The following is a 26586-nucleotide window of genomic DNA, read 5'->3' on the forward strand; positions in this document are numbered from 1 at the left end:
TTCGACGAGAGCGAATGCGTGGTCCTGACGCAACAAGTTTCTGGTTTCCAGTCTTTTTTCTGCGCCTAGATATCAAACTCTAAAACGCGGAGCTCTAATTCTCTTCCCCTAAATACTATAACCGAATTTTAAGACCATGCGGCTGTTGTAGTGTGTAATCATCTTGGTATTTTACACTAAATATTACAGCCATTGGATTGATAATGATGGGACTGTTCGGTTCACCGTTATCTTTGCGAGCTGTGGATTAATCGCACAAGAAAGTCATTTCTTCAGAGACCTAGTTTTTCTGCCTTCCAGTTTCACCCATCGCATTATTTCAGGATTATTCTGTTCATTTTGTATGGATATTTTCACCGAGCCCTGCAGATAGAGTATGCATTCCACAGGATGGGTGCGAACAATGGGAAACAGAGTGGGAGTGAAGGTAGGTGCCAAGCCCAAAGTTTCGCAGGGAGTGAAAATAGCCCCTTTCTACAGCAAAATGAGAGTGTGCAGAGGACTCTTCAGCTGCCATGAGTCATTGTCTACAGTTATCGCTACTTTTCCTTCATTGATTATAGCCTGTATGTGTTTATACCATGGATGTTTATTATTTATTTGTCTTGCACGCGTTCATTAATGTATTTTTTTGTGTTTTAAGTCTTTGTAGGTTATATATATGACTAAGCTATAGAAGGCATGGCCAAAAAAATTGTGGCCGGCGTATCTCCAGGGATCTCTGTGCCTGAAATGAGCTCAGCATTTTATGTGGCAGTTAGCTAAAGCATCCTTCTGTTACAGATAAAGGAAGAACAAGACACAAAGCCAACCACATTTCTTTAACCAAATGCCAGAACAGGGCTTCATTTAGGATAGCCTTGGTGCCAGTTTATTATAAATTAACAATGGACAATGAGGTTTGATATGAGCTTACCTTACTTTCCTTACCTACCTTACATACCTAATATAACCAGGCTGGACAATCAACTCCTCTGGTCTTTAGATCGGTTTTACATTTTGACAATGGCCTGATTTACCCCATGTAGAAGGTAAAAGTAGGCCTAATGTTTTACATATGGCCTTCTGATCCCCCCTAGAAGCATAAGGGGGTTGGTCCTGGTGCACTCAAACACTCTAAAGAAAGCCTGAACACGTTTCAGAGCCTCAAGAGGCAGGCGGTAGGGAAAGTTCCCTGTCAGTCTGAGTTGGATATGTCCTGTCTATTGCCAGGAATAGTGTGGAGTGAATGCAAGGCCCCAGCAGGTTTGGCATCCCCCAGTCGGCCTGTGTGTGCAGTCAAAAACAACTGCAGAAGAAACTTAGGGAGGAGGGAGTAGAGCGAAAATAAAGGACAGCCTGAAATGGCTGCACTGTTCTTCTAAGTGCGTTTTTCTGTCATCCCTATTGTGCATGGTAGCATTGGCAGCCACAGAGCTGCAGTGGTGGAGGAGGAGGAGCGTTGGAGTGTCACACACTGTAAGTGTACGTGTGGAGTTTTCGGGGGTTATTAGTGACCCACCACATGGGCTACCCCGATTGTGTACTTTAAGGGAAAGCAACAGGTTTTTCAACACAGTAAGTTTATAAAGTAATTATGAGCCAGTAGCACTAGCTAGGCCTACACTTAACTGCACTGTTGCCCATATAAGTGATGTGTTGCCTGCCTTGGCACATAAAGTTTAATACTTCTTTAGTATCAAGCCCACGTTGACCTTGGAGCGTCTAAAGTTTGCCTTTGGGATTCTTTGCATATAGCTGTATTCATTAGCTTGCAATTGTAGTATTAAGTTTTTAACTTGGCGTTCTAACTCATAACTACTAGCAGGGCCATAGCAGTCCTTCCCACAGAGCAAGTTTTGGCTTTGTTAAAGACTTGTGGAAAGTGGTGCTGTAAACCGCACCAGACTCTTTTTTTTTTTTCTAAGGTTACGTCTTGGCATTTTCCCAGAACTGGCACTCATGGATGACATCAGCAACTTTCCACAGTAAACAGTAGATGGTAAATGGCACACAAAGAAACTTCTTTCTCAAGTTCTGAGATTGAGGTGTCTTGTAGTAATTGTGCATTATTCATGTGTGAAGTATGTTTCTTGAGCATGGCTCTCTTCATGTGGTAGATCTTCCCTGAAGTCTCTCTCTCTCCAGACTTCTGCCAAGGCCTGCTAAGGGATGCAGAGATTTACAAGGAATTGTGAAAAACAACTATTCCTGCCACAAACGTTTGACAGGATGGACATTTTTAGCACAAGAAACATACAGTGTATCTGAAAAGGAAGCAGACAAAGATGGTGTAATATATACTTTCCTATTTTTACGGCTGCATTCTCCCAGAGTGCTTTCAGACTGGAAGTGTACTGGTCTGTGTTTTCCTTATGCAGCTTTGTTAACAGTCTATCAAAAAGTTACCCTTATTTTAGGATATATGATAAAATGGCAACACATATGATGTATGTAGATTAAGTTGTGCAGCCTTGTAGATCTGTTACATTTGTCAGTGGCACTCACAACATTAAGTTGATTGGAACTTTGGTGAATTTCAGTGTCCTTTCCAGTTTTGGGAATACATCTAGGCAAGGCATGTATTTGTGATTTGTGAAACGTGTTATATCTAATCATTAAAACAAATTCGGATTCAACATTTATACCAGACTGATGTGCTTCTCACAAGCATCTTCATCTCTTCTTAGGCCTCCACACTCGGAGTGCTAAGGTGTAGCAAACCACAGGCACAACCACAGAAAACTCTTCAGCTGCCATGAGTCATTGTCAGAGTGCTAAGGTGTAGCAAACCACAGGCAAGCACCACTGCTTGGGCTGTCCCAAATCCCATCATTACTGAATATGGTTTGCTAATTAATCTCCTCGACATCATAACCCACATTCCTGAGAGACAATAGACAATAAACAATGCCTCTGATGTAGGCTAATTACACAATACACTGGAGCCTGGTGTATGGTTTAGCTCCACTTGCACCCCACCTTCTTGATCCGTTGCAAAACCCTAAGTCTTCTGAACATGGAATCCTTCAGATAATTTAAAAGAAAGTGTGTTTACACTCTAAAATGTGTTCAGGATGCTGTATGCCCATCAAACTATTCCTTCTATGGTAAGAAAAGTTTTGAGCCAAACTTATGTTGACCTTGAGTTCCAGGTATGATTGTAAACATGCTAAATTTGTACTGCCTTCCAGGTAGTTATGTCTCCTATGTAACAAAAACATCAGGGAAGCCCTCTCCACTAACCCTCTCACACATGTGGAGAAATGTCTGGACTTTAATGAATAACACAATCGGTGTGATTTGATTGAAAATGCAATGTCCTGTCATGCTGTTTTTTTACTTAGTTGGGAATAAACGCATAAGGCATAAAGATCTTGCATCTTCTTTCTTACGGCGAAGCTTGTCTCAGCTAAACATTTCAGTGACTCTTCTTTAGTAGAGATTCACATGTTATTTAATTGGATGAATGTTTACATGCAGAACTGGGTATTTTTGTAAAGGATTGTGTCCTCTATGTGCACGGGAGGTTAGGGTTTTGTGTCCTGTATGTGCACGGGAGGTAAGGGTTTTGAGTCCTATACATATGTGCACGGGAGGTAAGGGTTTTGTGTCCTGTACATATGTGTTCGGGAGGTGAGGGTTTTGTGTCCTGTATGTGCACGGGAGGTGAGGGGTTTTGTGTCCTGTACGTATGTGCACGGGAGGTGAGGGTTTTGTGTCCTGTAGGTGCACGGGAGGTGAGGGTTTTGTGTCCTGTAGGTGCACGGGAGGTGAGGGTTTTTTGAGTCCTGTACATATGTGCACGGGAGGTGAGGGTTTTGTGTCCTGTACGTATGTGCACGGGAGGTGAGGGTTTTGTGTCCTGTATGTGCACGGGAGGTGAGGGTTTTGTGTCCTGTATGTATGTGCACGGGAGGTGAGGGTTTTGAGGCATCTGGAATGCTTCTGCTCAGAGCAGCCTATGTGATGAAGTGAAATGGAATGCTGGGCATTTATTAATAGTGTAGTTAACTGTTCTGTGTAAGGGGGAAGGGTATGGAGGTGATCTCTCAGTACTACCTATTCACTTGCTATTCAAAATGACATAAATGACCTCCAAACACTGACTCAACAAGTGAGCGATAGCTTAATTACAGTAAACCTTTTCATTTATGAAGTGATCTGTTAAATGATGTGTTGTGAGAGAATTGTTTCCGAAAGAGTCATTGTGATTCAAATGACCACATTAATGAAGTGCGAGCAAATATAGCGCTTCAATAGCCTAATGCTTTCTTCTTTTGCTAGCAGTTCTCTTTCAAGAATGTTATTGTGATATACTGTATTTAACTCTGCTTAATTGATCTGTTTGAGTTGAGGTTGTAGCTTTAGTACCATTTTGGAGTGATGCTACGGGTGTACTGACACGTCTCATGATATTCTTTGTGTTCATAGGGAAAGGCAGTTCCAGTATTTCCTCCGACCTGAGTTCAAGTACGGATCAGACGTCGACCAAGGCTCCAAAGAATGCAGCTACCAGTGAAGGTAGGGCATATGGTCCTCATTATCCATCATTGCTCTGTGTTTCTTTCTTTTTTTCTTTTTTTCGTGCAGTGTTGACTATTTTTGGAAAAAAATGTGTTTTTAGAGGTGCTTTATACTAAAAACAAACTGGTCAGAGCCCTCACTGTTGAGAGAGAGAAGAGGCGCTCCCACCCCACACCCACCCACCTCCCAACTCCATTTTGAAAAACCCAGGCCCCCCAAAAACAGGGAGAAGGGCCTAAATCCATGGAGGTACTTAGGAGATAGAGAGCCTCATGGAAAGAGATAGTGTGTTTGGGAGAGAGAGAGAGAGAGAGAGAGAGAGAGAGAGAGAGAGAGGAGGAGGAGGAGGAAGAGAGGGTGTGCAGTGAGGCTTTTTGAGGCCTTGCCTCTGTTCTTTTTTTATGGACTGACTAGCTGGTATGAATAACTCACAAAATTGCTGCGCACCCACAACGTTCTACAATAAAATGAAAACAACTTTAAGTATGTGCAACGCTGAGTTGTGTTGCTCTTCATGAGACTCGTTTAATCGTATTTTATAGTGCCAGAGTTCTCAAAGATACGGATTTGTTTTTGTTTGTTTTTCTTGAATGCATGCGAGCACATACTCACTCTCTCAGTCACTCAAACGCACACATGATGAAACTCAAAAGCACACAGTCCGTAATTTGCAGCTCTGGACATTATGTCTCCATAATAATAGCAGGGAGGGCTGTCCTCTCCTTTCTAAAATAACAGTGATGTGGGCAGTGCGGAGCAGAGACGCGAGGAGCGGGAGGTTGGGCCGGCCCAGGGAGCATGGGGGCCTGCTGGGAGTGTGAAGGGAGGTGGCCTGCTGCTGGCCGCTGCACCGCGCCGGGGAGGGCAGCACGGTGAGCGTTCACGTTGCGGCGTCTGTGGTCATGGGCTGCTCCGTGGCCTGTCCAGCGCCTGGGAGTGGGAAGGACTCGTCTCGAGCACGCTGCTGTAATGTCAGTGGTGTGTGTGTATCCCGCTGCTGAATGACTGCCTGGAGCGCCCCTGATTTATAGAGCAGCGTCGCGACGTCAGCCAAGAGAAGAAAAAGAAAACAGAGGAGCTGCTCCGAGGAGCTGTGGTGGTGAGCGGACAAAGCATCCCCAGGCGCACTCCTTCTCTCTGACTGGCTTATGTGTTCTCAAAAAACAGGCAGCAATATTTGGAGGACCTACTGTACCCTACTCTTTTACTGCTTCACTGCTGATTGTTCACGGTGTTCTGACAAAGAACTACCCTGAAAACTCCAGAGTTCTCGCAAGAGCACAATTTCAATTGTCTCTGCGAGACACTCTGGCAATGAGTAATGATGCAGGTTACTTTTGCCACTTGTATCACGGGGAGCCAATCACATCAATGCACCCCAAATTGGGCCATTACATTATTCGTGGCCTTAATCTTTTTAGATTACCAGGGTCTGGAATATCCAGGCTAACAAAGAACTGCCTTTGACAAAAAGTGGGTCTTTTGACTGACATGCAAAGCACCCAACCACAGACTGTGTGTACTGTGTACTCATGTGAAAGCAGCAACACTCACAAGGAAGTGTGTGCAGCGTGCACATACTGTAGTTGTGACTGAACATGAAGTGGGGGTAGGACTAACAAGCTCCCAGTAACAGTGGCACTTTTGGGCTGACCGTGTGCTTAGCAGCCTATGGTGCTGTATTGGCTGTGTTGTCTCAGTCCTCCGGGACATAGCTCTGTGATGCTGCTAGAATAAATAGAATTTGCTGATCCATTGTGAACAGAAGAATGGGAAATTTGTCCTGTGGCTTGGTCACACACCACTCGTAAACTGAGATGCTTTATCTCTGTGTGTTGGGTGGAGGTTAGCGTTGGACAAGCCTTCCCTGACAGCGATCTAGTGAAGTGTTCACAAAGTGTTAACAGGAGAATCTTGCCGTCTTTTTGAGGACTTATTCTTACATTTGATGTGTTTGTGTTTGTATCTATCCTGTCTGTGGAACCAGGGGTTAGTTGTTGGTCTGTACTGATATCTTTAGTAGAGCAAGGGGCATTGTGCAGTCCAACGTTAAGCCTTTTAGATAGCATTGTTATAAAGGCAGCGTTTTCCACCACCGTTTCCTTAGTGATAAGTTACCAAGGCCATGTGCCAGTCAGCTCCAAGCAAGTGGCTTTGGCACTGGTTTTGTGGGTGTGTGTGTGTTTTGAGGTAGCAACCAACCAAGGAAAGAAACAGGCCCCTTATTAAGTGCCCTGGTGAATGGATTTGTGGGGACCATGGACATATTGTCACCTCAGTTTGTGGTCTCTACTCTTTATTTAAGCTGTGTGATTTCATGCACATTCCACACATTTCCTGAAAGTTTGAAGAGATCATTTATTATGATCTAGACACAGCCAAATGCACCAATCAAGCATTACTTCCATTGACTTCCATCGACTTCCATCAATAACACCAATGTGACTAATGAGTAGTGAGTGACTAAAGCAAAAGACTGGTAATCATGACTGACTTTGTGAGAGCAGAATCCTCAGATGATGATTACATTGATTGACCAATCGAGATCCAGAGCCAGGCACGCGTCTTTTTGAGTAGCCTTTACAGGTGAGGAAGCAGTAGTTCCAAGTATGTAAGTATGCAATGGGTCTGAATTACGCTAAGCTAGGCTAACTGTGTCTGTTTCAAAAACTGACTAAAAGGCATAACCTTTCTGGACTTAAAATGGGCAAATTAACCTCACATAAAAATAAACAAAAAATATACATTTCACTTCTTAACAAGCATAAATGACTTGTTTTATGTAAACAACAAAAGAGAGTGTGGAAAAAACCCTATGCAACTGGTTAACATTCAACTGCTCAAATAGTCAAGTATTTCTACAGCGATTCAGTCTATTGGAGACTTGTCTGCAGTGTCTTTGTGTGTGTTACATTACATTTAGCAGACACTTCTTGACCGAAGTGACTTACATATGTCAGCTATATTACAAGGGATCACATTGTCCGTGTATGTGCTGCAGCAGTCCATCTGAATTTTTAATTGATTTAAGTTCTTGTCCTTAGTATCTTGTTCTTCAATTTAGCCTCAGCAAACTCCATCTTCATCCTCTGCAGCAGCTCAGGAGACAACACCTCTAGGGTCAGCTCTTCCAAGTTGAAGTGGAGCTTTGCTACAACGTTATGGATTGGTTTCAGTTTCTCTCATGCAGACGTGCACACGCATGCATACCAGCAGTCTCCTCGTCCATAGTTTTGAGAAACGCTATGCTGTGTCCCAGCAAAGATTCTAGAGCGGGGCTCTTTAGGCCCAGTGCAACTCCAAAGAGGAGGACAAAAATGAACGTCCGGCTTGAGGCTGTGCCGGACGCCGGACAGGGCATTTAAAATCCGGACGTACAACCACCCTAGGTGTCAGACTGGGTTATTGCACACACAGAGAAAAGAAGAGTGTGTATCCTCTTGTCTCACTCTGGGCTGGGGTAGACAGCAGCTAATTTACCTAAATTTTCCTTTAGGCCTTTACCTATCAGATTCTACCCAAATCCCAAAGGCTTTCTATCAACTGACCTACCACTCTGTGATGGGTGTTTGGCCATACATTTTTTTCTGTTTTTCTTTTCCAAAAAGAAAGCAACAAGGCTGGATTGATTTTATCAAGTGTAATTAGCCTAGCAGCCCTTACTACCCTGCTGGAAGCAATCAGTAGCCCCACGCCAGCCACATCTTTAAGCAGCATATGGTCTTGCTGTGCTAATCCTTCAGCAGTAAACAACAGAACACTTAAGAGCTGACCCAAGGAGGCCTTCCCACTGAGGCAACATGTTAGACTAAAGAATGCTGGCGGATTTTGTGAAATGATCAGATTGTTTTCTGACAAAAATGTTGTCTTTACTACGGATACTCCTGACTTTTGTCATAGCATCTTTCTCCATGTTTTGGAGAATTATGTTTCTAAGACCGCTATACAGTTTATATCTCTCATCATATCCATACCAGTCAGACTAAGTAATATTCCAACCCGGTGCAGAGACAAACTCATCGTTAGTCATTGAGTGTTTGAGGAGGGGTGATGTGAATCTTTTGGAAGATCTCAACAGGTTGCAGCCAAGAGCTGACTGTAAACCATCAAACTAGAAGCTACAGTACACACAGAGTTCTGCTAACCTCAAAATGGGCCTCCAACTGTTTCAACATGGAGCTAAAAGTCCGTTCTATGCTCCAACAACGACAGTACTTGTGCAGAATTGGTTTTACTCAGAACCTGAAGCCAGAGCCTAAAAACAGCTGTATTGCCATGGAAGTTTTCCTTCAAAATCATTTGGCGCCGATTGGCAGCTTTAAGGGTTCACTTACAGGGACAACGCTGAAGAGCTCTTTATTTAGGGAAAGTGTATGGGCTCGGGAGATGGAGGCAACTGCCACAGAGAACTCAGTAGGAGGGCACGGTAATGCAGACATTACTCATAGCAGTCGCACAGTGTGGGGATGTGGGGTTTTATATCCCTGCTAAGATGCACTCCCCCTCTCTGTGCAATACATTTTTAGAAAGCTCAGTTGGGAGCAGAACTCTATCTTGGGCTTTAACGAATGTAAAGGCCATCTATTTCAGAAATAGATGAACCAGTACATAGAAATTGTATAGTGGAGAACAGTCTGATATGTTTATGTCTGAAAATGTTTCAGTGCTTTCTCAAATCATTTTCTCAGAGCAAAACAAAGAGGCGTGCCACAGAGGTTGTTCTACTGCAAATGAATCCCTCTCTTCTGTTTCTAAGTCAGTCAAAGTAATGATGTGGACACTTGTTGCTACATTGTATCTTGTCATTGTCCGAGAACTGGCCTGCTATCTCACACATCAAGTGAGGGGATGGAGAAGGAGAATGCGGGCGTTCTAAGTGTGTGTGGGTCGGCCGGTCGGAAGAAATCTGATCTGTGTGTCTGGCGCACACTGGAGAAAAGAGTCAAGGGTGAGCTGCAGTTCACTGAGCGGGGAGACGTGCCAGGGTGTAGTGGGAGGAGGCGGAGATGGGGATGGGGTCACGTGTGCAGCAGCCGTATCAGTGTGGGCTTGGATATGGGTGTGGGTCCACTTCTTGTCATTTTGTGCAGGTAATTCCTCAGAGAAAGGCTAGAAAATGTTTAGCAAGATATCAGATATTCTTGCTAAATTATCTAGTTTTCACATGTTGAAAGCAGGCTGTTCGTGCTTGTGAAAGTTTGGTCAGTTGTTTTGAAATTAAATGAATCTGATAGGTTGTTCATATATACAGTTGCCACATATTAATAATAGCCCCCTGAGGTCTAGCCAAACACCTGCGTCTGACAAGCATTTCCAGCAGTCTTGCAGCAATATCTTTAAACATTCCTCTCAACATAAGGTTGGAAGTTTGAGATTGAGGCTATTTACACAAAGACTGCACTTTACAGACTCTAATACACACTGCAAGAGCAGTTATTTGGTGTGGTTTTGCTTTAGATTGTAAAATAATACTGTGCATCATTTGGGCTGATTCAGCAGTATAAACTTTCCTTCATTGGTTTTAAAGGAAGCATGAGTAGACAACACAATACTAACACCCAGAACTGTACAAATATTATTCCAACTTTACAGGTCAACATATTTTTAACGGAAGTCTTACTTACTCATCCTATGTTGTTCTCGCCAAACACCTGTCTGTCAGAAACCTGATTGTGTAGGTCTCTGACCACATCCAACTCCTGGGTGTACAAGCGGAGTCAGTCATATTTTCATACCTGTTTGTGTGTATAGAAAAAAAACAAGACAAATAGTCAAGATACTTTATGTAGGCCAGATATATAGGCCTAATGGACAAAGTGCATTGAAAGCACATTTAATAAGGCTCTTAATCTCACACTTACTGGCACATCTTCCCATTTTAGAGGCCCGCAGGGCTGACTATATCACTGGTAGGATGAGGACAAATGAGACAAAATGAGCACACAGGATGCTGTTCTAACTGACACGAAGGAAGATATATATATTGATTGAGAAAATACTGTCTAAAAGACACACAGTATCCATCCATCCAAGTGAATCACACACATCTCTGTGATGACTGATAGGAGACTGTTTGGGGAATGCAAATCCACACCAGTGGCACCTTGTAACTTCTCTGCTCAGCAGCTGTTGATTGGGTTGGTGCCATAGCATGATAATACTGAGGGCTGTGATTTGGACTTTACTTCCTGCCTTTTCCCTGGTGGTGTGGAGCACCTGCTCTGCACTGCGCACAGTCATCTGGTCCACCACTGTTTTCAGAGACACTGGATCAAATCCAAATCTTAAGGCACATTTTCTTTGGCAAGCTGTGGGATAGGTGGTGGAGACGAGAGCAATGTTGGTTATGGAGGTGTTCCATGGAGCCTAATAGGAATTGATGCTCCAATTGGAAGAGCTTTGGTGGATTGTTGGGCATTGGCATTGGAATATGGCAACTTTTTGGAAAATGTGCTTATTTGCTGTTACCCCAGAATTAGATAAAAGGATACGTTGATTGCATGCAGCACTTGAAAAGCCAGTTGTTGGTTAACAGCAAAGACCAGAGCTGCTTAGCAGTAGGCTATCCCTTAATGTTCTTCTGAAAGATGTAGCTAGTAGTGTTCCTTCCAACAAGATGGTTTTGTGTGAGATGTCACCACAAACATAGTCTGGCACAGTATCCGATGGAAATGAGGGAATCCCATTGTGTCTGTCCTCAGACCCAAGCTCAGTTTGTGTTGTGTCAGGTGAGAGCATTGTACAGTGCAGCGAGTTGGGTCGTGATGACCAACATGTCACTGTGTCTTCAGACCGGAAGCAGGTGTGGCCAAGATGCCAAGATAGGACTGCAGCTGAAGTGAGAGAATGAAGGAGACAGCAGTCATTTGCAGACTGTCCTATAGTTCCCTGTTGTTTATTACCTTGTATTTTTAGATAGGTCTGAGGCAGGATTTGCCACTATAATAAACCCACCAGAGAGGGGGATGGAGTGGAAGAGAAGGTAGAGAGAAAGAGGGATAGAGAGAGGGACAGGGATGGTTGAGGGTGGAGAGGAACAGACTTAACAGGTATTCTAAATGGAAGGAGACTCAATATTTTGTGAGCTACTCACTGGAATTTAATATTTTGTTTCTGTGATCTGAGCTACGGATTTGAAGAGAGTCCCATTCCCAACCACACTGTTATTCTTTCCAAGGAGCCTCAGCCATAAAATCCTCTAACTCCAAAGTGATTATAGAAGGTTTGTCAGGGCTTGAGCTGTTATTAAGCTTCATTCCATACTCAATTTCACATCAGAAAAGTGGAATCATCACTTGTATGGGATATACTATATTCTGTATCTGGTTTTGTTGTGAAATAACTTTATAGTTGACATAGAAAAATAACAAATGAAAGAGTTGTGAGAAATGTGCTGCAATTTAGTGAAATGTCAGATGATACCCCCTTACAAACGCCCAACATGAAATCTGCACCGACATCTGAGAGGCACAAGTCCCCCTCCCCCCAAGAAAGATGGTGCCAAGTACTCGCCAAAAGAGAGTTGCACTCTCATGTCAAACAACGGACTGATTACAGCAACCACAATATGCTCTTGATTAGCAAGATAGAGATGTAGTCATGCGAGGTCAATCTGCTGGGCAAGTGAATGCGTTTCTTATGTGAAGAGAGAGGACTATATAAACACTATGCCCAGTGGGGCCCGCCACTGTTGCGGAGGGCTGCAGCGGTCTCCGTCGTCTAGAGGGGATGTGGTTCACTTAGAACTGGCTTCAGAGGGATGCTTCACTATGTGGATTTGTGGGCTCTTATAAACCACACTTTAAAAAAAGAGAGCTTGGCTAGATCAGACCTTGAATTATGAGGATGAATGTGTGCAGACTTATAACAGTGGTAAATATACTGTATGTTTGCATGGCCACAGATCTGTATAGTGGATTGGTACCATTAGTGGACTTTTGTGTATCGGTATAGGCCACTGAATGAAGTGTCATAATTCTTTTTAGATAAGGTAATTGCCTTGCCATTTCCTAGTGCAAGGAAAGTGTTTGCTTTCTGCCACCCTAATAACGGTGATGACATGACGTCCTGTGTGAAATTCAGAATGCAGAAAATCATTTAATCTCTGTTCCTCGTCTGCCCAAATGTGGTCTGCCAGGCACATGTGAGGGTTTTATGGAACAAAGCTGTGTGCTGACCGCTGCTCCCCGAGCCAGCTCTCTTTCGTGGTCTCCATATGCCTCACAGCGTGGCTATCCCCTTACACAATCACAGAGGGAAATCTGTCCCGAGCAAACTTCAGAATTCCTCAAACGGATACCTATTCCGTTGAGCGGGGGATTCTCTAAACATCGCTGTGACTTACAGCGCTGGCTGAAGGGAGAGAGGCAGACGTGGGAGGAGGAGAGCAAATCCTATCGGGTGGCGTCATGTAGTAGGGACTGATATAATAAGGTGGAAGACATGCATGCTGTGTGTGTGTGTGTGTGTGTGTGTGTGTGTGTGTGTGTGTGTGTGTGTGTGTGTGAGAGAGAGAGAGAGAGAGAGAGAGAGCATAGAGAGAGAGAGAGAAAGAGAGAGAAGCAAAGAGAGAGAGAGATATTGCGACGCCTGCCTGAGGCTCACATCAAACACATAGTCTTACAATCAGTGCCTTGTGGTGGAGTGCCCGTGCTTGTGCACTGCTTGCTGGTTTCCTGCCTGGGGGAACACTCTGGAAGTCTGGAGAACAGGAAGGCGGTGGGCAGCCGTCCCCATTGTGCCCAAACCACACTCATGATGTCACTGCTTCCTGCAGGTCAGCCAGTGTTGCCTTCCACCAAAAGGTGCAGAATGTTTTTGTCTGAGAAACTCTCTTTTGGAATCATTCAGTGGCCAAGGCGCACTGGTCATTATATTGTCCGATAAGGGCCTAACTGCTTCGATTTGAGGAGGAATGCCTTCAGGGTGTCGTGATGAACCTCTGTGCAACACGTGAGTTGTGGGGGAGTGAGAGCATGGAAATAAATTGTCTTCAGGGAAGTTCACATGAAGATATTTGTGGCAATGGAAGGCACTGCAGTCAGGGCCCATTCACATACAGTACTACTAAAACATCCCCTAGAGGAACAATTTTCAGTGTTCCAGACTGTGTCTATTGCCACGTTTTTTTTTTTTTTTTTCTTCAGTCTGCCTGCCTGCCCGTGTGTACCACAGTTTGAAGCTAAAACCCTTTCTGGGTCGAGATGAATCCGCTCTGAGCCCGACACAAAGGCGCTGAATAATCAGCCCACAGAGCAGAGGGTTGCGGTGTCACTAGCTGATGTGATTACACCGGGTGAATCGAGAGCGGCCAAGCCAGGTGCCTGCTTCTCACCTCCCAGTTTGACCTGAATAGGGCGGGAATCGGGCCGCACTGGGAAATGGGATTTGGCTTATTGGCACAGGCTATTTATGTGGCCTGCCTTCTGGCGACTCATGACACGGCAGAGCATTTCATTCAGTGAGGTCACCCGCTGCCCTCCTGGGCGCCCGCGCCGTGCCACAGCTTCGGAGTGTCAGCTGTTCCTGTCTCAGACCTCTGCTGCGTGGAGACGTCTTTAAGTTCATAAGTACACACACACCATCTACTCATTTAATGAACAGCATCTTCACCTATGTATGTGGGTGGTGCTGGTTTAGTGGTTAGGGTTCTGGAGATCCAAGTGTAATGGCAGAATCTTGTGGGATTGATATCAGGCTCTGCTACTGTTAGCCCCAAGTTGCTCTTGGAGGACTGCCACTGTTGTGTTCAGTCAAGTGCATCAGCTAAATGCCTGATGCCATTTTCAACAAAGAAATCAAGACATGATTGGGAGACTTTCGTTCTCACCTGCCATGGCGTATGTGGGGGTCATTAGCATTGCGCTGCTGGTGTGGACACGTGGGCTGAGGGCAGGGGGTTGGGGGTACAGCACATCTGGCCGGCCCCTCCGTCTGTCTGGTGATTGTGAATACACAGCAGCCCAGCCCAGGACGACCTGCCATCCAGGCGAAGTAGAATACTTCTCCAGACCCTCTCTGCTTTCTACATCACCAGTGCTGCTCCGTCGCACCAGAATGGAGGGGGAGAGAAGGGGGTGGGGGTAGGGGGGAGAGTAGGGTGAACTGGTTAGAAACATGAAATGCATTACTTTTTGTCCTTTACTGTGGCAAAGCCTTAGTTTAAAGACCAGATGTTTGAATATTTCCTCTATGATGTTTTTGATTTAATAAAAGAAGGGGGCCCTGTGCCCATATGGATGAGTAATTTCAGGAAAGAACTTTGTCGGATATGTTCCAGAATTTATGGTGACACGATGACTCAGGCTCTTTTTTTTAATATGATAATTAGGGAAGGGAAACATGAAAGAGGTAGCAGGGAGACCTAGCTACGTTCACACAAAGAATATTGGACGGAAAATGTGCATTGCAAATCAAAATAGAAACTCTTGGCTTTTTTTGCGCTTCTGAAGGAAAAAGAAACAATTCTGAGCTCTAAAAATCTTCTTTGTTTCATGCTGGTCATTTACCTTGAACAGTGCTTTGTTTCAGCCAATTTGCAGTACAGAGAATAATAGCACAATTGCACTCCTAACTCTCTACACAGATTGTAGCAGCAGTGGTTCAGCACTTCAGACATAGCTTACAGCCAAGTGTTCTTATGATGAAATATAAAAAAGAGGCCGAGAAGTGCAAGTCTCTCTCCTATAGTATAGTTACAGGCATGTGTGGTGAGATGGCTGTAAATGATTCGTCCATGTGGTCTCATTGATGGTCTGCGAGCGCAGCTGCTCCGAAATGCATCTGCATTGCTCGGATGAGCCAGAGAATCTCGCATGAGAAGCACAGAAGGCATTTTAATCAGAGCAAGATGCCCTGCTCCAGGCTGAGGCTGAGGCTAGCATAGGTCTGTCAGCAAGCACCACGCTAGTCAGGATCATCAGTCGAGCACAGAAAAGTCCAGGTGAAAAAGTCCAGTGTGACCGTACTGAGAGTACTTTCAGCTCAAAGTAGTTTTTCATCTCAGTAAATATATATACACTGAGTTTAGATGGGATAGAAAATTGTTTTGCCAGCGTGCCATTACACAATGATATGAAAGTTTACACAATCATATGAAAGTTTGTTTGTTTCAGTTGAACATATTACTTAGGCCACATTTTAGAAGCGGGCACATATGCCAGATCACAGTGTAACACTGACCACGGCCTGAGGCTGTGGGATTGCAGTGCTGAAATGTGACAAGTTATCTGGGCAGTGCTGAGATCAGGTTGCTGGCGGCTGCCAGAGGTCAAGCCCTGTGTCGGCCGGCGTGAAAAATGGCTCATGACATCACACTTCACGTCTGTGAACTGAAGAGAGCTGTGATGAATAACCAGCGAGAGGAGGCGGCCGGAGAGGAGGCTTTGCGAGCAGAGAAACGCGTTGTGATCAAAGAACTTAAAGGCTTTTGTGAGTTGACTGAATGTGACTGGTGATTTACTACAACTGTGGAAGATGGATGTCAAAATTGGCCGGTTCAAAAATTGAAGAATGTGTGTTAAGTGAGTGTGAGTGGTTGGTGTTTGGGTTGGTGTGTGTGTGTGTGTGTGTGTGTGTGTGTGTGTGTGTGTGTGTGTGTGTGAAAGCCTGTGTGTGTGTGTGTGTGTGTGTGTGTGTGTGTGTGTGTGAGCCTGTGCAGCAGAGCAGTAGATTTTACTTGACATTAAACTTTGTTTCAAACGTAAATGGGATATCAGGAGTTGATAAAAAACACTGGACAGTAACCAAATGTGTCTGTGATGCCTAGCACGTCAGTTCCACTTGTGCATGCCAGTGTGTTAAACTCAATCTCCACTCTGCAGATGAAATTGTACTAGGATTAAACACCATAAAACTGTGTCTGTCTGACCTCCCCTTCACCCTTACCATGGCCTCAAGGAGTGCGCTGAACACACTGAAAGCTTGGCCCTCATTCTAATCTCAATTTGGCCCTTCAAAAGAGCTGATTTTTAGCCGTGATTGCACCAAAGAGGTCAGTCTCCAGATAAACCACTATCTGGATTCTCTGCACTTACCAAACAATTTGCTTGGAGGTCCCTCCTCCTGAGATGAAACAGAACTTTTTGTTTGTGTGTTGTGAATGTTGTTGCTGTGTTTGTTTTCCTTGACTAAAGGACCGATATATGCCGAGGTGGCAGCATGAGTCGGCCGAGGGGCCAACAAACCCTGGGATTCCTCTCAGCCATTCCCAAACAGCCCTGTGTGTGTGTGTGTGTGTGTGTGTGTGTGTCTGTGTGTGTGTGTGTGTGTGTGTGCGTTGGGGGTTGGTTTTCATTTGGAGACCAGTCGTTCCCAATGATCCGGTCAAATGGCAGGAAGTGAGCAGAGTGGGACTCTCCTGGGTTCTAGCAGTAGCCTCCTGCATGCCCTAGGCAGGCTGGCCAATGGCATTCCTCGCATTCTGACGTGTGAACCTATCGGTCAGTCCTAGCTCACGCTTTGTGCTTATCACTCACTGCCTTATGTATGGACTGCAGCAGACTGAATAAGGGTTGTTATGATTGTGGACAGGGTTTGTGTTTCACCAGGTCAACCTAGTGCTTCTTAAACGTGATGCTTACATGCGATATGTTGTGGGTTTAAAAAGGATTTCTGAACACATTTTAATTTATGTGCTTCATTGGGGCCATAAAGTTATTGGGATTGGGAGCAGCTTAAGTTTTCTCAAGCAAGAAATTATCCGTAAGAATAACCTTCATAAGAAGATTTGAACTAGCGTTGGGCACAGATTATTTAGACACAAGTGGTTTTGTGAAGATGTTTTGACTGGTGAGAACAGTGTTGACAAAGCTATAGATTATCTTAGGCAGCTTACCTGTCCTTAGGTTTATCTTCGTCTCAAAAAGAACCCTATAGTGGATTTAGACAGGTAGGCCTATAGCAGTTCAAGTATTCATCTGTTTTGCTCATCTGAACAAACTGCCCAAATATTTCATACATAACAACAATCTGTTCCAAAATGTCACATCAAGCTTTGTTTTCAGTCATGATGTGTCAATCATCTAGATCTCCTTATGTTTTTGCGTCTCCAGTCTCCCAGTTAAATAGTGTTTCACATGATAAGTGTAATTATGATTACTGGAGCTTGAACCATAGAGTTTGGCAGGAGGTGAACGTTTCTCATCCGGTGCTGTGTTGAGGGACAGACATTTGTTAAGAGTTGTCTAAATGGTTAAAAGGTGTTTCCTGGGCAGATAGGTCCAAGTTATGCCTGTGTTCTTCATCTCCAGCTATTGGTCTGGAATATCAATCAGGCTGGCAGGCCAACGCAAAACAGAAGCTCTGCTTAATAAGCCGGAGCAGCCGAGGAGGCAGAATTCGTGAGAGTGCTCAAAAGACAGAAATTGAACCTGGTGGTCGCTTGATTTTCCCCTCATTTAGTCTGCCATGAGCAGCTAGCATTTCACATGCATAGTAGTTGGAAGGCCGCATCCTATGGGGACAGTGATTTACAGTGATGGCATGGGCATTTTCTCTCTAACCACACATATCACCTCGTTTGCACCCTAATAAAATGCCATCTGCTATGGAATTAACTGCTTTTGAAACATATCATATATTAATTTATGGCTACGATCCTTGGTTTTATATAATTGTGGGATTCTGAAATAATTTGTGGTTCGAGGGTTTTTTCCCCCCGTCGAGCTGAGTTAGTGCTCTGGTTGGGTGACTATATTTGTTACATGAACGTCTATGTCTAAAACAGTGGTCAGAAATACCAGCGAATGCAGTCTAGCCACATATAAATCAGAAACAAACAAAATGTCACCAAAATAAATCCTGATCACAGTTGAACTCCTCTCATGTTTAGTGCAGGCTATGTTTCTCTGCAGACCGAATACAACAAAGAAGGACATGGCTATAAATCTGGTTATTTAGGAACCAGTGGTGATCCTGGCGTTAACCAAGTCCGTTTTGCATGGAAACCTGTGTTGACTCGTATTCAGAAAGAATAGGGATAGCACGGCCAATATCAGCAACAATTAGGAGAGCGAAAACACGGCTTTTGGGAGTTTTGTTTGTTTGGGCAGGAAGCCCCTTCTATGGGCCGGCGCACAAGGAGCCAGATGAGGTATTGACAGGTTATGTGAAGCAGAGATCCAAAACCCACTGCCATAGAATGCAGCAGTCTACAACGCAGCGGTGCCGCAGCCAAAAGCTTGGTCCTCGGGGTGTGGGAAAATTATTTGGAGTTGAGGGAAGACTTTTTGCTAGCTGCACTGAAGGTCTTGGGGAACGTCGTCTGAAGGAAGCCAGCTCAAGGGTAGCCCAGGAACATCCCCCCCCCCCCCCACACACACACACACCCCCCTAATATGAAGCAAAAGGGGCTCAGGGGAGGGGGGCACAGGCCCTAACAAATGGGTGCCTGATCAACGCTGATGGGAGGATTAGCAAATCACACTAATCCTGCTTTTTTACGGTGTCTTAGCAGCCTGGCGCTCTGCTCGGTCCACTAGGCCAACCCCCAGCCCCAGCAGAGGTGATCTAAGCTCGCGGAAATCACACTGTCTGATAAACGACTACACTGTGCCCTCATAATTGTTTGCTGGCTGCGTTGCAGCCACAGATCTTCAGCAGAGCAAGGGTAAAAAAAAAATGTTTGTGAGGAGGCCATTACTTGATATTGATATTATTGTGTTTTTGTTAAAGTATTGACAAGTTAAGTGATGTATAATAGATGGGCTTATGCAGTTAAGGAGCTTATGGAGTCTCTAATTCTGATGGTCAGGTATTTCCAGGGATCCAGTTGGGCAGTGTAAATGCTCTAATTGAGCTGTCGGATGGGTCTGCTGCCCTTGGCCAGAGCTGAATGAGGAATTCCTTGGTAAGGACCCAACTGCACAATGACCTGAGTGTTTGAGCCGACGCGACTGAGTGACTCTAATTGTGACACCTCTTTAGAAGGTGTCCAGGAGGCAGCAGTCACCGCGGCGGAGTTTAGGCTAATGTGTGCACACAAGAAGGAGAGTGTTCTCAGAGTGAGACAGACAACTTCAGCCTACCCCATGGGGTCACTTCCTCCTCCTCCTTCTGGGCGGGGGACATAAAAGCTGACTAAAGACATAATTGGCACATAACAGCCAAACAAGTGCCAGGGGCCCCTCCGCTGTTTCCGAGGGTGCTGCTATTATGAGGTGCTGTCTGAAGGGTGGGGACCCAGCCTGTCAAAGTGTGTGAGTGCTCTTGGCTTGTGTACAGTCCAGAGATGGCTGCACACCCACCCAAAGACACTGACACTCACAGGATTCCCAGCAATATGTGTCATACTGTTGGACAAAACAAAAGATCTCACTAATGCAGTCATAAAAGAAAGGGCGTATTTAGTGAAGTTTCTTTGTCACTCTCCATTTCTCTTCCTTCTCTCTTTGGTTCCTTTTGTTCATTTCTTCCTGTCTTTCTTTTAAAAAATGATCTTAAACTCATTTTTATGTGATTCTCTCAACCCAATACTGCTTTTTTTTCTATCTGGGGCATTTTAAAAAGATGTGGTTTCCATACGAGAACACATAGTGTCACTGAACTGGAAACTGGCTTGCAATTATGCCAACGGCATGCCACATTGAATGAGGGCTACTGCTCTCCTCTTGGCAGTGAAACTTGTGCCCTGTGCTCCGTCTACTAAAATTCCTCCCAGCTCAACCTCGGCCGAGACGTCAAACCCACAGGGGACACGGGACCTGACACTTGTGACATGAAACAGCGAATGCTTGCCATCTGTCTAGAAAGGGTCTTGAAACGTTAGGTTAAAAGCATTTTGGAGCCTTTTAAGTGGAAGTAAGTGTGTGTGTGTGTGTGTGTGTGTGTGTGTGTGTGTGTGTGTGTGTGTGTGTGACCTGTGAATCATCTATACGTTATGAAGTGGTGCCAGTAAGGCAGAGCAGGCCTGTGGCCTGTGAGGGCTTTGTAAGTTGCCACTGGGGTGAGGGTGGTGTGGGTTAAGCTCTGGAGTAAAACTAATTCAGGCTCTGTCAGAAGAGATTAGCCTTCATTAATATAAGTTCTGCAGCCAGTGTTCTTTACACATTCCATACCCTGAGAATTACTAGTTGAACTGTCTCGTTTCCTACACAGCCATGAAATCAGGAAGAAAAATAGTAGGCACACAGGAAAGCTGCACAAAAAGTCATCATCAGCTTTATTGTCGTGGGACAGAAAGCAAGTTCTTAAAATAAAACAGGAGTTGCTGGGTTGTTTCTTGTTTGAGGTGCGTTGTGCTTTTCAGTTTGGCTCAGTTGTTGTCTGTGTCACGGAGCATTAACTCTGGCTCAGTGTTGTTGTCTGTGTCAAGGAGCATTGATTGTAAAAGGCTTTGTGTTCTTATTTCTCCCCATGATTCCTAGACTCGGATCTGAGCATGAGGACGCTGAGCACACCCAGTCCGGCGCTCATCCTGCCCCCGCGGTCCTCTTCGCTATCCCCGGCGGCCCTCTTCAACGGCTCGTCCACCTCCTCCTCCTCCTTCACAGCGGAGACGGTCGCCATGGTGCACGCACCGCCCACCGGCCTGACCCGCGTGGGCTACCGGGGCGCGCGGCACCTGCGCGACCAGCAGGAAGCGCTCATCGACATACTGCCGGACCATGCGTTTCTGCAGATCTTCACACACCTGCCCACCAACCAGCTGTGCCGCTGTGCGCGCGTCTGCCGCCGCTGGTACAACCTGGCGTGGGACCCGCGGCTGTGGCGGACCGTGCGCTTGACCGGCGACGTGCTGCATGTGGACCGCGCCCTGCGCGTGCTAACGCGCCGCCTTTGCCAGGACACGCCCAACGTCTGCCTGACCCTGGAGACAGTGGTGGTCAGTGGCTGCCGCCGGCTCACTGACCGTGGGCTCTACACGGTGGCCCAGTGCTGTCCGGAGCTCCGGCGCCTGGAGGTGGCTGGCTGCTACAACGTGTCCAACGAGGCCGTGTTCGAGGTGGTGTCACGCTGTCCTAACCTGGAGCATTTGGACGTCTCTGGTAAGCAGTGGTCACCCTGCATGCCATCATGTTGCCTAATGGGTGGAAAGCTGGAGAGCGGTTGAGAGCTGGCTGTTGTTCTGCTATAGTTATTAACTGAAATCAGAGCTATGGGATTTCTGCTTCAAAGAGTTGATTGATTTATAGTTTGCTGTGAAGGTTAGGGTATATATATATATATATATTAGTAGTAGAAAAAACTTAATCTGCAAGGAAATAATCAGTCATTCAGACTACTTGGATGGGGGTTGTTCTTGAAAGAAACTTCCTTCTATAGGTTGTGCTGAGCCATGAAAACATGGACAGATTTCAAGACAACAGGAGGAGTCTGTCTCCTCACACGGTTGGTTGTTTCAAAATATCCTCATTTCCTCCACAAGCTGGGAAATATATTAATAGACCTGGCTTTCTTTCCATGTGTTTTGTGTCCCATAAGGAACATAAGCCTATTCAGAACTGAGCTCTCAATCGTTGGCCAACATGATTATTCTCTGCTGTCTTCATTTAGGCAGTCACATGAACTTAAATTCATAAACAGGCATTCTATTGTGGGTGGATGTCATGTTCGAATACAGGACTGATCCCATTGGGTTATTGTACATTTAAAGTGGATTTGGCTGTGCTGTTTTTTTTTTTTTTTGGTGTCAGGAGAGGACAATCCAAGTTGACCTCCATCCAATTGTTCCCTGTTGTTAACTGGAACACCTTAAGTGTATTGATCACATCAGCTCAGTTTAGTTAAAAGACCTGCGTCTTTGTTTCACTGTGTATTGGGCAGATCTCTGAGAGGGGGGCGAGAGAATATGGCGTAGGGAAGGACGGGGTTGTGATGGAATGCAACACATCAGAATTCTCCTCCCTTGGACTCACCCCCTCCTCCCCTTAGTGCCTTTCCTGGTGTTTGATTTCCGACTTCCTGCACCTCACTTCCTGTCTGAGTGCATTGTTGAGCTCACTGTGAGAATGTTGGTGTGTTACACATGTTCCCTCTGCTGTTTGACCTCAGCATTGCATTTCCAGTCATCTCCCGTAGACAGAACCATCCCCCCACTCACTCACTCCCCTCCACACACACACACACACACACACACACACACACACAAATAACAAGTTTCAGATGTTCTCTCAGATGTTTAAAACCACCTCTCCACTTACCTTTTATAGGACAGCTACAAAAATCTGAAATTAAAAGGACCCCTGCAATAGTAAGGAAGAATCTGCGTAGTGATTATCCATGAAATATTCAGACAAAACGTACAAATATAAGAAATAAGACTACAACTCCCCACACTAATAAAAAAAAAAACACCTCTAAAATTGTACTTCAACACAAAATTACAAAGGCACTATCACTTTTTGCTCTTTTATAAAACAACTGTGACAATCTACACTGGCTTTATTGGAAAAACTAGACATCTTGTTTGATGACAGTCACTGCTATAAAGGAATCCTGAACGAATGAAATGCAAACGTTCATATCTTCTGAGGTGTTCTGTAAACTAAGTATGTGTTACGTAAGAATCATCTGAAAAGTGTGCCGTTCCAACACAGCCGTGGCTGCCAGCTGTAAGTGCAGGCCAACGTTGTTTGGTTAAACTGGGTTTAGCGAGCTCATATGCTAAGCCTTTTCTTCTCAGCACATGCCTGTGCTCCACTCGTCTTTATGATTGAAGCTTTCATACACAAACACATTCTTTGGCCCGTGTAATAGCATTCCTCTCCACTGATACCTTAAACAATGCAGCAGAGGAGGGCTTAAAAAGTGCAGTTTTTAAAAGATAGATGAAAAAACTAATAAGGGAGAGAAAAAATGTATACAGTGGAACAAAATATACAATTTTTGGAACATACTTGACGACTGGAAATCCTAAATTACTTGACCTCATGTGGATAATTTGTATAAATCCTCAGTTGATAAAGATGATCTATTGGTGCTCATCTGAGATTATTTTTAGGTTATATGTTAAGGTTTTTTCAGTCTTTGACAGGACAGTCAAGAGATTAGAGGAAATGAGGGAGGGGAAGAGATGGAGTGTGGCTTGGGTAAATAACCACAGGACTCACTCCTGGTTCCCACGGACACTGAGCCCATTCATGGTACAAGGTGTCGACACTACCAACTGCCCTCAGCTGAGATTCTTCCTGGAGTTTGAGTCGATATACCACTCCCTAAAGCAACTAGGGCCGAACTTGGACAAAAAATCGGCCCTGGCATATTTGGTCCAATCAGTCAGGCACACCCACTAATACACAATGCTGGCAGTACCCTTAAATATGTGTATCTTTTGAACTTTTGGAGCACTGAAAGTAGACAAGTGTAGGCCTACGCACTAGCTATCTGACTCACTGGTGATTAGGGAGCACATCATCTCCATATTCACATATACACATACATTTCAAATTATTCAATAAATGTTAAATTACTCAGATTGTGTTAGGCTTAACTGTAATCTATAACATATCTTAACAGTTACCACTAGCAACCACTAGCACTAGCGATAGCAACCCTATGCATTCTCTTGTGTTGTGCGTTGTGTTGTCACCTGTTTCCCATATGTTCTCTAACAATGCTTTTTTTTTTGTTCTCATGAATGCCCTCTGCAGGCTGCTCCAAAGTCACATGCATCAGCCTGACGCGGGAGGTGTCACTCAAGCTGTCCCCCATGCATGGCCAGCAGATCTCCATCCGCTACCTGGACATGACGGACTGCTTCGCACTTGAGGACGACGGCCTGCACACCATCGCGGCACACTGTCCCATGCTGACGCACCTGTACCTGCGGCGCTGCACACGGCTAACCGATGAGGGCCTGCGCTGCCTGGTCCTCTACTGCCCGGCCGTGCGAGAGCTGAGCGTCAGTGACTGCCGCTTCGTCAGCGACTTCGGCCTGCGCGAGATTGCCAAGCTGGAGGAGCGCCTGCGCTACCTGAGCATAGCGCACTGCGGACGCGTCACCGATGTGGGCGTGCGCTACGTGGCCAAGTACTGCGCCCGGCTGCGCTACCTGAACGCGCGCGGCTGCGAGGGCCTGACGGACCACGGCCTGGAGCACCTGGCCAAGAACTGCCTCAAGCTCAAGTCCCTGGACATCGGCAAATGCCCGCTGGTGTCGGACGCTGGGCTGGAGATGCTGGCGCTCAACAGCTTCAACCTGAAGCGGCTGAGCCTCAAGTCGTGCGAGAGCATCACGGGCCGTGGGCTGCAGGTCATCGCCGCCAACTGCTTCGATCTGCAGCTGCTCAATGTGCAGGACTGCGACGTGTCGCTCGAGGCACTGCGCTTCGTCAAACGCCACTGCAAGCGCTGCGTCATTGAGCACACGAACCCTGCCTTCTTCTGAACGCAGAGGGGATAAGAGAAGAGTAGGAACACAGGGAGAGGACTTCTGCAGTCATGTTGTAGCAATGTGACAATGATGTCCACATCCTTCTCTGTCCAGTAAGGGTGATTTCTGTTTGTGGTGCAGGCCCTTCTTTTGTATTTAATGTGGATGGTTAGGGAAATTTGTATTTATGTTTTTGTGATACAGTTTTTTTTATTAGAAACCCATACATTCAGATTGTTTGAGGGATACTTACTTTAAAAATGGGTTTAAACTAACTACTCTACAGCAATGTTTGTTATGCCATTTTTTTTTGTAAGAGCCAAAAAGATTTTGACATTGACAGGTACATACATACCACTTTTCAGCTTCTGCCATTTAAGACAAGTGCAGTTGATTGCATTAGTCTTGATGTCCTCTCACAGATGATTTTACAGGGAATATGCAATAGAAGACTATTTCAGTATAACATTTAAAAAATGTCAATCAATTACAAAAGCATTATCTAAAATGTTTGTCCGTGGACGTTTACAGGACATTCAAGTTGATGGGATTTTTGCTGGATTTTTACTTAAGTAAGCGAGAGACCCAGTCATGGAGATTAAGTTCAATGAAGATGTAGATGTACTCACATGTGCACAGGAGAGAGGCAGTTTACAAGACAATGTACTGTACAAGGCTCCATAGCTTATTGTGTCTCTTCCTAGACACGGAAGGATTTCTGAGCTCAAATAACCGATCATGACAGATCAAGACAAAGTGTTACAATCACTATCATGACAGGGAATTTCTTACTTTAAATTGGTAGCTAGACCATGAAATCATACATTTGGATATTACATGTCACTTTGCTTTGCACCCTCTCTCAAGTGTTATATGTCAGATACTCATGATTTGTTGCATCCTATTTCCAAGGGAATTTTAATGTACAGTGCCATTTTTATTATGATGTCTTGTTCACTTTTATAATGGTCAAATCACTATAAGAACCAGCCTGCTTATGTCAGGTGGTTTGTTTAACAGAGAATTTGGAACACTATGGTGAAATAAAAAATATATATCTATTATTATATCACTTGTGTAATATTTCTGTTTTTTACTCTACCTTTTTCTATAGTCATTTTACTGCCTTAAGCATCTAAGCATTCAACTTTGGGGGTTTTATTTTTACAATGCTACTGTAATACCAGATGAATCTGAAAGTTCCCAATGACACTCCTATAACAGAATCAAAATCAAAATACAGTCCAGAATACTAAAGCCACTAACTGCAATTGAATAGCACAGTGGCTGAGTTGCTGCACAGTGGTATAACCGTATCAGTTCCCAACAGTGCACATATAAAACAGGATAATGAGATGGACCTTGTTATCAGTGTACTTTCCTGGTAGAAACTGGCTGTAATACCATGGTAGCCTATCAGTTTGATGTCGTTTATGTTCATTATGGTGCCTTTGGATGCGATTTGACATATCTTGAGATATGATGCTGTCCAACACTCAAAAAGAACCCGAGACAACATCTCCAGACGAGCATTTGTGATCACCTCCGTCAGCGTTGTTCCCATCATTTGACATAGTCTGTATGTTGGTCTGTCCTCTTCACTGTTATTCTCACGTGAACTCAGTGTTTGCACTGGTCTCCTGTTGGCTTGCAAAGGTGGCTCACAAACAGAGAGATAATTACACACAAGAGGTATTTAAAGTATTTAAAGGTTTCTATTTTTTTACTGCATATAATGTCATTAATTACTGTAATCACACAAATTTAAC

At 44.8% G+C, this 26586-nt stretch overlaps 1 protein-coding gene across 1 annotated transcript; it reads left to right on the forward strand.

Moving 5' to 3' along the window:
* fbxl7 (F-box and leucine-rich repeat protein 7) lies at nt 1–25850 on the forward strand. Its single transcript, XM_048252878.1, has 4 exons — nt 1–427; nt 4414–4503; nt 20871–21491; nt 24096–25850. The coding sequence occupies exons 1-4, from the start codon at nt 391–393 to the stop codon at nt 24830–24832; spliced, it is 1485 nt and encodes a 494-aa protein (XP_048108835.1). The 5' UTR covers nt 1–390; the 3' UTR covers nt 24833–25850.
* The last annotated feature ends 736 nt before the right edge of the window (nt 25851–26586 follow it).

Source organism: Alosa alosa, chromosome 1 (assembly GCF_017589495.1).
Source record: "Alosa alosa isolate M-15738 ecotype Scorff River chromosome 1, AALO_Geno_1.1, whole genome shotgun sequence".
NCBI classification, from domain to species: domain Eukaryota; kingdom Metazoa; phylum Chordata; class Actinopteri; order Clupeiformes; family Clupeidae; genus Alosa; species Alosa alosa.

What these genes read in the sequence shown, in the direction of transcription:
- fbxl7 (XM_048252878.1), top strand. Translation starts at nt 391, where the DNA reads ATGGGTGCGAACAATGGGAAACAGAGTGGGAGTGAAG. An exon ending in GAAACAGAGTGGGAGTGAAG is followed by an intron (nt 428 to 4,413) that starts GTAGGTGCCAAG and finishes TTGTGTTCATAG; the next exon opens with GGAAAGGCAGTTCCAGTATT. An exon ending in GAATGCAGCTACCAGTGAAG is followed by an intron (nt 4,504 to 20,870) that starts GTAGGGCATATG and finishes CATGATTCCTAG; the next exon opens with ACTCGGATCTGAGCATGAGG.